General features: G+C 39.9%; 2 protein-coding genes across 2 annotated transcripts; one reads left to right on the top strand and one right to left on the bottom strand.

Moving 5' to 3' along the window:
• Positions 1–1,009: 1,009 nt before the first annotated feature.
• LOC144644311 (kelch-like protein 23) lies at positions 1,010–6,683 on the bottom strand. The gene is made up of 2 exons (XM_078503768.1): positions 6,596–6,683; positions 1,010–3,597 (listed from the first exon to the last, which is right to left on the bottom strand). The coding sequence occupies exon 2, from the start codon at positions 3,445–3,447 to the stop codon at positions 1,054–1,056; it is 2,394 nt and encodes a 797-aa protein (XP_078359894.1). The 5' UTR covers positions 3,448–3,597; positions 6,596–6,683; the 3' UTR covers positions 1,010–1,053.
• A 147-nt stretch (positions 6,684–6,830) lies between these two features.
• LOC144644310 (kelch-like protein 23) lies at positions 6,831–12,159 on the top strand. Its single transcript, XM_078503767.1, has 2 exons — positions 6,831–6,983; positions 9,394–12,159. The coding sequence occupies exon 2, from the start codon at positions 9,598–9,600 to the stop codon at positions 12,073–12,075; it is 2,478 nt and encodes an 825-aa protein (XP_078359893.1). The 5' UTR covers positions 6,831–6,983; positions 9,394–9,597; the 3' UTR covers positions 12,076–12,159.
• Positions 12,160–12,399: the final 240 nt, after the last annotated feature.

The following is a 12,399-nucleotide window of genomic DNA, read 5'->3' as shown; positions in this document are numbered from 1 at the left end:
ATTTGTTTTTTAATTTTTTTAAAATTCAGTTACTATACTGTTGTTAGCAAGAAATATATTAAATTTTAAATAAATGCTGCCCTCAAATAAACGCCGCGCTCGAACCAGGAAAATTTAATAATAACCGCGGCGTTAAATCGAATAAATACGGTATTTTAGGGAACACAAATGTCGAAGAAATACTTTTAGGGAACACAAGAAAATTTTGTTGGAAACAGGGGAACATGGACCCCCCTGGGAGGCCCTCACTTCTCAATTGGGTGGGTTGACTTTAAAGGCCACTTAGCAATGAAACCCATGGTAAATGCAATGGTTCATTGCCGTTTGGCTTTGTCATGTCATTGTCAAACTTTAATGGTGTAAGGAGCAGAAGAAGTTTCATAAATAACCAGAGAGATGTGAACTTTTTCCATAATCACTTTCTCCTAACTTTAGACAGGCATGCGAGCATGTAACTTCGGCAAGATTAAGCAAGCAAGTCCATGTACTGATAACTTTGGTTTCGGAAACATTCACCTCCACCAGTCCATTCTAGTAACTTTTAACGGCCAAACCTGAAAAAAAACCTCGAAGTTCCCTTTGCTCACAAATATTTTTGGGGAGAGGAAAGTTGGGTTTTTCAGTAGTGAAGCAGAAACTGTTTTAAATTTTGAAAAAAGTAATGGCTAAGCTAGTTCCCTTTATTCTTTTCAGATTTAGACATTGCCGGGATGTGAATCTGATTGCTAAATTCTGTAAAGTAAAAAGCATCATAAATGTGGACACACAATAAGACTACAAGCAGTCCCTATTTTGTCGAGCTTGAAGCAAATTGTTTTTCGAAGATTCCGTTGAGCGTGAAGCGAAAAAAATAAATTACCGCTTGGGGGAGGTGGCGAGCGAGGCGAGAAACTTCTCTCCTCGCCAGCCACCTCCTCCCACGCGGTAATTTATTTTTTCACTTCACTTCAAAAATAGGGACTGCTTATAGTCTAACACACAATCTCCTCTCAGGAAAAGCCACACGCACTTGCTGTAAATAAAATGATTCAATTTAATCTTACAAAGGTTAGCTTAACACATGTTTCCAGGGTAGCCTTCGAGTGCCTTGATCATGTCCCTTCGACTAAGGGGCATAATGATCCCACGTGATATCTCACTGGGCCATGATGGTAATGAATACAAGATCCTAAAATGGCCAGTTTCTGGGTCGACGAAGTAAAATGGTAACCTTAAATTTTTAAGCAAAAATGAACCAAAATCAAAGACAATAATAGAACCATTACAGCATGTTACCGAGGGCCTATTAAGGTGATTATGGTCATAAAGTGCCTCGTCCTGTGGAATGCAAACTTTGAGCTCAAGAGGGTCTGGTTCCGTTGTAATACTACTTCCACTGGAGCCTTTATTAGAGAACATTTGAAGACGGAAGGTTCCAGTGTCTCTGCATGCTTTTACAGTATAGGCTTCTAGTATCTGAAAACAACCCATCTGCCACACATCCGTAATTGGGTCATAAACTTCACATTTGGGTGCACACGCACATTCTGCGCTTTCTCCTCCAATCACAAAGATCTTGTCAGCAAACACACATGCTAAGCCATTACGTCGAGGTTGTTGCATAGATGCTACAAATGACCAGGAGTCTTCTTGTGGATCATACCTCTCAACTGTTGACTTGTAAATGCGGTTAACACATGCCTGACCCTCAATGCCACCAAAGACGTAAATGAACCTATCCCTATAGTTGATAGCAGAGTGATAGTAACGCCGTTCTTGCATACTTGAGACAGGCTCCCAAGATTGTTTCTCAATGTTGAATCGTTGAACAGTGCTGCTGGTTTTATGTCTAACGTTTCCTCCTATCAAATAGATGCAGTTTCCCAATGCCACCGCAGTACATTCCTGAGGCGCATCAGATATGTGTTCTGTCGAAGTAGCGAAACACAAAGAAGAGTCATGTTTGGAATGTTTTGCACTCAAAGGGTTGCTAAAGTAAGTTAGTTGAGGTTCGAACCCAGATCTCTGTAGATACAAAGCATCACCAGTGAAAACCACAGGGGTAGTTGATGCAAAATTGTATGGATAAGTTATGTATGACCATGGACCAGCAAAGGGAAGCCAGTAAAACAGTTGGTTTCCCGAGCAATCAGGATCCCGCGAAAATCCAAACACTACGAGATTGTAGAAGTGTGCGGTTCGTTTCGAGTCATCTAATGAAACCTTTGCTCTAAGTTGGTGGCCAGTGTAAGAATATAAATTTTCAATACCTTCTTTTTCAGCAAGAAATTTCAGGTACAAATCTGGAATACTAGTCATGTGAATAGAACAAAGAAGTCTCTTAAAGGATTCTTCTCTTTGAGGCTTTGAATACTTGTACCAACGGATCAGAGATTCTAACATCTGAGCCTCACTGGACACAATATCATCATTTGATAGAAACCATTTCAGGTCTTCTTCAGTGATTTCCAAAAACTCATCTAATTGTGCGACTTCCCAGTAATGGCTACAAGTCAACTGTAAAACGTCTGAGGTAATCTCATTCAGGCAACTAAACGATTTTACTAAGTTAAATATGTGCCAAAAGTTTTTCAGTGATGTGGAACCTTTTAAGAATGCAACAATAGTTGTTCTCAAGTGCTCTATCAGCAAATAATCACTAGCTTGCAGCAAGCTCCGTACACTGTTAAAAGTGATGGTAATCTTTCCACTGTAGATAAAATTCAGTAGCTCATTGACAACCGTTTCATTAACCATTCCAAAGTCAACATTGTTTTCATGAACTTCTCTCATCTCAGACCTAAATAGACCTTGAAAATAACAACTGACAGCTGCTAAAACATTCTTGTGAACTGGAAGAATTCTTCCACAGTTAGTCGTTAATGTGAGGTCACAGAACAATCCTTCAACCCAAAATTCCATTATCCCTTTCAGAACTGACCCCTCACGACATGCAATGAATTCTTCATGGATGCCAGTATCTTCAGACATATCTTTTGTTGAGGTAAGGTATCTTTGTAGAGCTTCTCGTAAATCTCGTATACCCAAGATATCTGCAACCCTGAGTACTGATTCAGCATTCTGATGACCCTGTAGTCTGCATTTACCAGTGTAAAAAAAATTGAGAACATCCTCCACAGCACTTGGCTCCACATTAGCTAGTTCATAACGAACTGCAGCTTCTGATACTTTGAACAAGTCTCTAAAGAACTTACAGCTGGCAGCCAACACATTCTTGTGTACATGAAAATCCTTTCCACTTGCTGTAATCTTAAAATCAACAAAACGTTCCTGATGCCTAAAGCTGTTAAGAGTTTTAGCAAGGGAGGTGCTGTATCTATCTATTTCTGCCTTCTTGGTTTCGAACTTTTGTGATATGGGTAAGTCTGGATCTTTCCCTATTGGTGTGTCTGAATCAGTGGTGTGTGGAAGCTGACTGCATTTACATTTAGATAACAGGGCACCCATTCCATCAAGGTGTCCTTTTGACGCTTTTAAATGAGCAATACATCAGCATTTACAACATATTCCATCCTTTTTCATCACAGAGCTAGCATCTCTTAAGCAAAGAATCACATCACATGACATCCTCAAGTCAGTGGTACACTGTGGAAACTTCTGCATATGAAGGAAAAACATTCATTTCTGGTTCAGTACACTAAATTACCGTACATTTAGTACAAAAAAATTATTAAGGGGCAGATAAGTTGTTAAAAATACTTAATTGACCACTCCCCGAATGGGGCTTTGCAGGGCCAATGTGAAACAAATATTATAAATAAACATAACATTGTTAAAATCCCAACTGGCAGGAGGCAGACCAGTTGACTATTTACAAGCGTAGCCGAGAAGTTGAACTCCGGTGGGTGACCGAGGACAAATTCAGCTAGTGGTCAGAACAGGACTTGAACTCGCAACCTCAGGATTTCAAGTCCAGCGCTCTAACCACTTGGCCACGCTGGATGCATGGATGCATGGATGACTGCTCCAATGTCGCAATGTATTGTACATGCAACAAAATCAAATATTGACACTTCATGTACCTCATGAGAACCATGCCCACACACATTTTAACCAAAAGTCATTTCAGTGTGACACACACACATAATCCTCTTCGCGCCTAAGAGGCACATAAGGCTTCAGTGTGAAGCTCATAAATAAAATAATTCAAGAATAAAAACAAAGTATAGTTTAATGGAGTTCATACTGACTACTTGCTACAAATGTTCTCGGTCAGTTAAGTCAAATGACTAAACTGAAAAAAACCCAGTATGTGTTTGGGCCTAGAGGCCCATCAGGTGGGCGCTTATTAAATTCATCAGTACCCATTTATACACCAAGGTGGAGAGAGGCACTCTGAGAGTACTAACAATGGGAATTTTGCAGTGGCTTCCCAACAGAATGGCTCCTCATCCACTATTCCCTAAACAAATTGAAAGTTAGAAGTGTTGGTTTTTGTGGAAGGAGAAAAAACACAGACCCAGAGGAAACCCTTGGAGCAAGGACGAGAACCAACAACAAACTCAACCTGAACCCACATATGATGCCAGTCCAGGAATTTGCTTCAGAAATATACACAAGGTATTCAAGGAAATCACAAGAATTGGTCATAATTTAATGACTTAGTTGATCTTATTTGACCCATTTTTGTCTAGGGTGAGGATTTTTTTATAATGCCTCAAATATACATCCCCCTTCTTCCCTCAGGCTTAAAACTGATAGTTGTACTCTTTGTAGTAGGATAATATATTCTTTTCCAGATGTTATGCACTGCCACTCTCACTGAGATTAAAACTTTCAGGAAAACAGGGAACACAGTGGGATTCAATAAAACTACCAGGGTACACCTGCCAACTTTTCCAATAGACCTTATTCGTATTCTCGGTATTGGACTGGAACTAGCTTGCAATGGAGGCTAATGCGGGTAATCTTTTCAAATGCTAATGACATGAAGCTGTTTTTAAACATATTCCCCACATGAGCCTCCATTGCAAGCTAGTTCCAGTCCAATACCGAGAATACGAATATGGTCTAGATTCAAAGGCCTGAGGTTTTTGTCCCGGGAGTGCCAGGATATTCACAGACCTTTTGACCATATCTAAAGAAGTCCAAAGATTTCTGCCCTGGGCTGGGGTGGGGGGGGGGGGGGGGTCTCCCCTATAAAAATGACAGTGGTGTTTGACAGTAATCTCAAAAATATTATTTAGCAGGCATGGCCAAATTTATTTTTACCCCTAAGGGGTACCAATGCTAAAATAAAAAAATAACTGGAACTGGTATTTTGTCATTTTGATGACTGGATGGATGTTTTCCAGTAATTAATTCAGAAATAAAAGTTATGTGCATAACAAATGTGTTACCTTTTCCATCATTTTTTAGATCGATAATCTTAAAGGCCCCTAAAAAGGTACCACGACAACTCTAGCAGCTGTCATTTATGGTTTTAGCACCCTAAGGTGTTCCAATCCAAAAATTTTACCCCCTAAAAGGTACGACAAGCACCCCTGTCATTTCCTAGGGGAGTCCCCTCAGGGATTTTTGATGATGTACCAAAGATTTCCAAACCCCAACCACGGAATGACCAGAATCGTTTTTGTACTTATATTATATTTTAATTTAAACAGTGTCCCCGATTAGTAAGCTTAAGGCTAGCTAGAAGACCAGACACTTAAATAAAGTTCTTATTATTATTATTTATTATTATAATGTGTTTAACAAAAGACAACCTTGTCACCAGAACTTTTTCCTTTTAAATTCAGAGATTTTTGGAAAAGTATTGTCGATTGCATGGACGTTTCATATTTTTTGGTAGACTGACAGTTCAGGCTGAGTAAGCTTCAATTTTTAGCTAGGCGTGAGAAATTGGTCCATAGGCGTGAGATCAAAGTTTTGATCCCACAGGCGTAAGACTCGTGCCTAAAAGCGTGCAGGCATACAAAACTGTTTTCCTGGAAATAGTTTAAAGTCATAATTTTTGCTTATGGGCTATTGGCTTACTTTGCTCACACTTAAAGAACAAGAAATATTCACTGTTCTCAATTCCAAGTGTAGAATCTTGTATACTTTATTGCAATATACTGCAGTTAATATATTAAACTTCATCAATAAGAGATGTCAGTGAGTGGCCGTTGGCAAAACTACATGTTGGTGAATCGATGGGTAACCCCTGGAAATTATACAGGTAAAAAATAAACGGGCCAGACTTGGTTTAAAATTAATGGAAAGAGGATGAGGATAAACGAAAAATATCTCAGGAATATGATGGGAAATAATGGGGATTTTCTGTTCTCAGGGAACCTTGAGTCGTCCACTTCCCTGGGTTAAATCGTCAGATTGTACAATCTTTCTTGTCACCCTACTCCGTTGATATAATAAGCGTATGTGGTCCGCCCTGCGAGCAGAGCCTCTTTTAACTTCCCTGTGGTTATGTCAAGTATATCAGCGGAAATGAAAGGGCTCTGCTCGCAGGGTGTATGTGGTCGTATGTGCGTTTTGGTCTGTTTTGAACCACAAGGTGTCCTCTGTACTTTCAGAAAATATTGCAAGAGTATCATGCTAAAAACGTACCAAATATAAGCTTTTCATGATCAATTACTCTTGCTTAACCTAGTTTTACCTTTTCTGGCTTGGACTGACCGCTTGGAAAGTTCCGTTTTGGCAGTATGAGCCACTTCGATCCGCCATCTTTTGCTGCTGCGGCTGCAGAGTTGACAAGCCGAGAACTTCCGGTCCATACCCGAAGGATCCGAAGTCGGCCCGAAGTCAAGCGTGGGCGATAGCGTGGGCTCGGTTCCTCCTTTTTCTCGTTCCAGTCTTTTAACCGAGTGATTTCAATATGGCATGCCGTAAAAACGGAAATTCTAAAATTAAACTCGTTTTGACAGAAATTTTCCCGTTATAAGATAGCCCAGCGTTGATTTTTATAAATAGTCGATACTTTATTATATGAAGTGAAGTGATGCTTTCTAGCACTGTTATCTAATGGATAGAAAACTACAAACAAGGTATGATAACATAAAGAGTTACGAACAATTTTATATATGATTCGATTCACAACACTAACTGAAATTTCGTATAGCTTACATGATCTTATATTACATGTAAGAGTTAGAGCGATTATTTAGTCTACTGTACAAGATACAGTTAAGTAATCTTTATGTCGCTTTGAATTTTTAAGTGGATCAATACGGAAGGAAGGGAGTAAAAAATAGTACAGAGTATTTAATAAAGTTAAGCTTACATAAGCTTTAACTTATAACTGAAATTACTCAGACTAGTGGGTACATGATCATTCGTTAAAAAGTCTACAACCGTTGGAGCGATTTTACAATACCGGGCCACTTATTTACATATCTCTGAACGCTTTAAGAACGAAGCATAGTAGAAACAAAAGAAACCATTCAAATTCAATGAGATGCAAATTAGTGGCCCGGTATTCTACAGTTTAGCCCATCCGTTAATTATATAAATTGGTAGTACTAAGGCGCTTGTATTATTCTCGCGTTTGTGATCAACGTAGGATTACATGCTGATATGTACAATGAACGTGTAGAGGTACAATAGTGTAATAAAATTTAAGCATGATAACATTTGTCAAGGGGTAAAAGAACTTTCATTTTTTAAAAAAGAGAACTTATTAAGTTAATATTTATGAAGGTAAAACAGAAGAAATGTGAACTGGATAGCTAATTTTTCCTTATTTGCATTACCTTTTGGTTCAATTTTCTTGGCTAAAACAAGGGGCTAATTACATGGTGAAGTGATTTCAGCCCAGGTTGAAATTCACCATCATCCATTTACTGACTACAGATTTGACTGGGCCTCTGCTGAATACTTAACCTGTATACAGTACAAATACCTTTCAATGACTGACTCTAGAAAGCTGGTACACAAACTGAGAACAAATGCCTCTCAACAGATGTCAACAACTACTATGCCATCTTACAAATGACTTATTCACGACGTAAACAAAACCGATGAACAGATCTAAAAAAGAATGACTTAATTTGACTCCCAATAGACAGATCAAAACCTAATATAACTGACAAATCATTATTGACGAGCTTTACTCAAGTGTAACAGTCAATAACACCATGGTAGAGGGGGACAGGAAGGCGGGGACCTGGGAGAAAAGGGGCAGGAGAAGGGAGGACAGGAAGAAGGATTCCCAAGGTAGCAGGAAATGGGAGAAATTGAAATTTTTTTTGCAACATTTCATTTTGCAAAAGAAATGGGACAAAGAGGAGGGAACCACAATGCAAAGACGCTTGCATTATGAAATTATGACATTATAAAGAATCTAATAGTCCCCCCACCCCCCCCCCCGACACCATGGCAAAACTAACCAATTGGTTTTGACAGACCAGATTTATAACATCACTGACTGACAAACAACTTTTGACTCTGAAAATGACTTCTGCTAAGGTTGTTGAAGTGTCAGTGTCCAACAACAGTTCTCTTTAGAATGGACGATCACACTATAAGGCTGGTGTATGGTCTCTAAAAAATAAGGGTCTCGCAAAATTTAACTCAAATTTCACAGTTCTCACAGTCTTGTTTTTGTCTTGCCGTCTTGATGTTTTTTTTTTTTTTGCAAAGCCGTTTTGGGTTTTCAATCCACTCCCGCAATTTAAAATCTCAAAAAGTCTTGGAAATATCTAATATAATAATATATAATAATATAAAAAGTCTCGGAAAAACACTAGTCTTGTCATCGCACAAAGTCTCAAATTTACCACCCCTACAAACTACTGATACTCCAGGGTTTAAACCATTTACTACGATGCATTAAAGGTCTGCACTAAACAATGAAAACCATCATGTTGGTAAATGGTTCATTGCTGATTGGTTTGCCATGTCCTATTCAAGCTTTCAATTCAATTCAATAAAAATTTATTTACCCTCAGAGCTGACGGGGGCTGACTAGCCCCTAGCAAAACATATGCTTATATGCTGAGAAAATAAATCATAAATATATATAGAAAGAAAAATGAAATAAATAAATATTAAATTGATTGAAAGAGGCTATCTAGCTGCGCACAGCATTGTGAAAGGCCGGTAGTGTTGCAACCATGGTGTAAGGAGCAGACCATGCATCATAAATAACTAGAGTGATGTAAAATGTTTCTGTACTCTCTTTTTTCTAACCTTTAAAAGCCATGCACAATTTTTTTAGGCATGTGAGCTCTGCAAAATTTGGCAAGCAAGTGCATGCATAATTTTGGTTTTGGAAACATCCCCCCATACACGGCTCTCTGGTAACTTGTAAATATTATGGCAAAACTTGAAAATACTTGAACTTTTGTTTGGATCACAAAATACGTTTGTTTTGTTTTGTTTATGATTGGCTTTTACAGTAGTTGTGCAAGAACTGTTCTAAATTATGGTTTAGATGGTTCCCTTTATTCTTTTCAGATTGAGACATTGACATGGGATCTGTTTGCTTAAATTCTATAAAGTAAAAAGCATCATAAATGTGGACACACTACTAGCTATCAGCAAAAAGCCCAGTACTGAGAAGCAGAGACGATGTGGTGTGACATGACATGACATGACAAGTATTGTGCGACAAGTAAGCCAGTTGTTGTATAAGTCCTTAGTATATTGGTGTTGATTGAGATGGGTGGCTTACTGTCGAAATGCAGGTGTACATCTGCTGAAGAACAGGCTATTCCTTTAGAAGCAATAGAACCGTGCAATGTGGAAATATCTGTGGTTAGTGAAGACGAGTATGATATAAGAGAATCAGAATCAAGAAAGACAGAGGAAAACAACGAGGGTGTTGTAGATTCTGAAAAGGCTTCATACCAACTTTTCTTGCTTGAAACACTAAACAGTTTTAGACAGGAAAGTCTTTTTACTGATTTTACCATTAAAGTGGATCGCAAGGATTTTCCAGTTCACAAAAATGTGCTGGCTGCCAGTTGTGGTTTTTTTAAGGACCTTTTATCTACAAATGATTCCTCTCAAGCAATCTGCCATGAACTGGCCAAAGTTGAGCCAGGTACTATGGAGAGTGTACTGAACTTCCTGTACACTGGAAAGTATAAACTGGATCAACAAACTGCAGCATCAGTGCTTCATGCCGCAGAGATTTTGGGTATACAAGATTTAATGGACCCATTAGGAAAACATATGGCCTTGGCATCAAACAATACAGCCAGCGACGAAGTACCTTCTAAAGTAAAAACATTTAATTCACACAGTCAAGGAGCCCTTTTGTCTAAACTGTTGACATTCCAGGGTGAGGGCCTGTTCTGTGACCTCACTCTAACAACAGGGAGTGGCATGGTGATTCCGGTGCACAAGAATATTCTGGCGGCTGTAAGCTGTTATTTTAAAGGACTTGTTCGGTCTGAAATGAAAGAGGTTTATGAAAGTAACGTTGACTTTGCTGTTATAGACGAGGCAATTATTGAAGAGTTGCTAAATTTTATTTACAGTGGAGAGATTTCCATCACTTTTGACAATGTAAGGAGCTTACTACAAGCTAGTGATTATCTGTTGATAGAACACTTGAAAAGAAGGATAATTGAGTTTATTAGAGATTCGTCAGTCTTGTCCAACTTTTGGCACATATATTCTCTTGTGAGAAATTTTGATTGTCTACACGAGATTTACCAAGAGATGGTGAACTTGGTGTGTAACCATTTCTGGAGTATAGCACTCACAAACGAGTTCCTTGAGATCACAGATCAAGATGTGAGATGGTTTTTATCAAATGATGATATTGTGGCCAGCGAAGCACAAATGCTCGAATCCTTAATTCGCTGGTACAAACATTCTCCGCAGGATAGAAAAGAGTCCTTTAAGAGGCTTCTTAACCTTATCCACATGGGAAGCATTCCAGATCTGTACCTAAAGAAACTTACAGCAGATGAGAATGTCAACGAGTTGCTCTCTTTCTCTGGCTACAAGCTGAAAGAAGACGTTTCAGAGGAAGATGTTTACAAGTCAGCGTATTTCCACAACATTGTTCTATTTGGATTAACTCACAGACTGCATTACACGCATTCCTACAATCTTTGCTTCTGGCTTCCCTTTGCTGGGCCCTGGTCTCTCATTGCTCGCATTCCTCATAATAAATCGATGTTGGCTTATGGGACTCCACTGATTTACACCAACTCTGGACTGTATGTTCAAGTGCCCTGGAACAATCCCAAGCTTGCTTTCCACAGAAACCCTCTGACTGCGCGGCATTTCTTCCCAAACCCGGGTGTGGCACCTACCAGTGACATAGAGCCTTCTGTACCCATGACCTTTGATTGCGCCGCTGTGACCATGGGCCGGTATATCTATTTGATTGGTGGAATGTCTATGCAAGAGGTAGCTGAGGTGAAAACAGTTCAACGTTATGATGTCGAGAAGCAGTCATGGGCGTCAGTCGCTGATATGTGCGAGCCTCGGTACGAGCTCACAGCGGTAAACTACAAGGATAAGTGTATCTTTGTGTTTGGAGGCACCGATGGCTCGGCTCACAGGGAATGCTTGAAGAGTGTGGAAAGGTACGATCCACAAACAGACCGCTGGTCATATGTGAAGTCCATGCACCAGCCTCGTTCCAGTTCGTTTGCGTTTGTCCACGATGAGAAGATCTTTGTGATTGGTGGAGAGAGAGGTGAAGACGTCACTCCAACTGACTGTGAAGTCTACGATCCGTTGACAGATGATTGGCAGGTGATTGAAATCCAGGTTAGTAAGCTGTACACCCTCAAAGGACACCCAGACCAAGGATCTTTTATATATCTCACATCCGGCGGAAGCAGGGAGGAAGGAAAGCCTCGTGGCGTGGAGACTTCAGATGTGAGTAGGCGCGCGGGGCAACACGATCCTGGCATGTACGAAGAAGCGAAGATCACGCGGCCTTACGTGACGTGTATAAATGGAGCAATTGCTGTTCTTGACTTTAGCACGTGTGCAGATGGACAGCGAAAAGCAGACTTTTACTTTGTGGATCCCAAATCTGGTGATTTTAGGACCTTACGTTCGCTGTTTGCCTGGCCCACCGACATATCGTATGGGGCCATCATGCCTCTGAGCAGGAGAGATATGATCAAGGCACTCAAAGACTATTCTGCTAATGTGGAGAGTTTTTAAAGACACTCCCTGGCTCGTTCTTGCTTCTTCGCCGCACGCGCGTGTGATCCCAAACGTGAGCCTGCTGGCAGGCTATTTGACATTTTAAAGGCGGCCCAGGCTCTCTCGGTAAAATTGTGATAATAAGCCTTTGCAACGGTCTTTGTCGGTAAAAACTGTTTTTTTACCAGCGATGCAAGCACAGGGCGCAAGCACAAGCGCAAACATAAGTAGTTTGTGCCTAGCTGAAAACGAACGTCAACATAAACACGATAAATATATTAAGTTTACTGCGAGTTACATGGCTCAAATGATCTCAGACGCGGGGAATCTAGGAACATATTT

Source organism: Oculina patagonica, chromosome 2 (assembly GCF_052425735.1).
Source record: "Oculina patagonica isolate OP01 chromosome 2, crgOcupat, whole genome shotgun sequence".
In the NCBI taxonomy this organism is placed as follows: domain Eukaryota; kingdom Metazoa; phylum Cnidaria; class Anthozoa; order Scleractinia; family Oculinidae; genus Oculina; species Oculina patagonica.
Note: the sequence above shows the minus strand (reverse complement) of the source record. Positions and strands in the feature narration are given on the sequence as shown.

What these genes read in the sequence shown, in the direction of transcription:
- LOC144644311 (XM_078503768.1), bottom strand. Translation starts at nt 3,447, where the DNA reads ATGGGTGCCCTGTTATCTAAATGTAAATGCAGTCAGCTTCCACACACC.
- LOC144644310 (XM_078503767.1), top strand. Translation starts at nt 9,598, where the DNA reads ATGGGTGGCTTACTGTCGAAATGCAGGTGTACATCTGCTGAAGAACAG.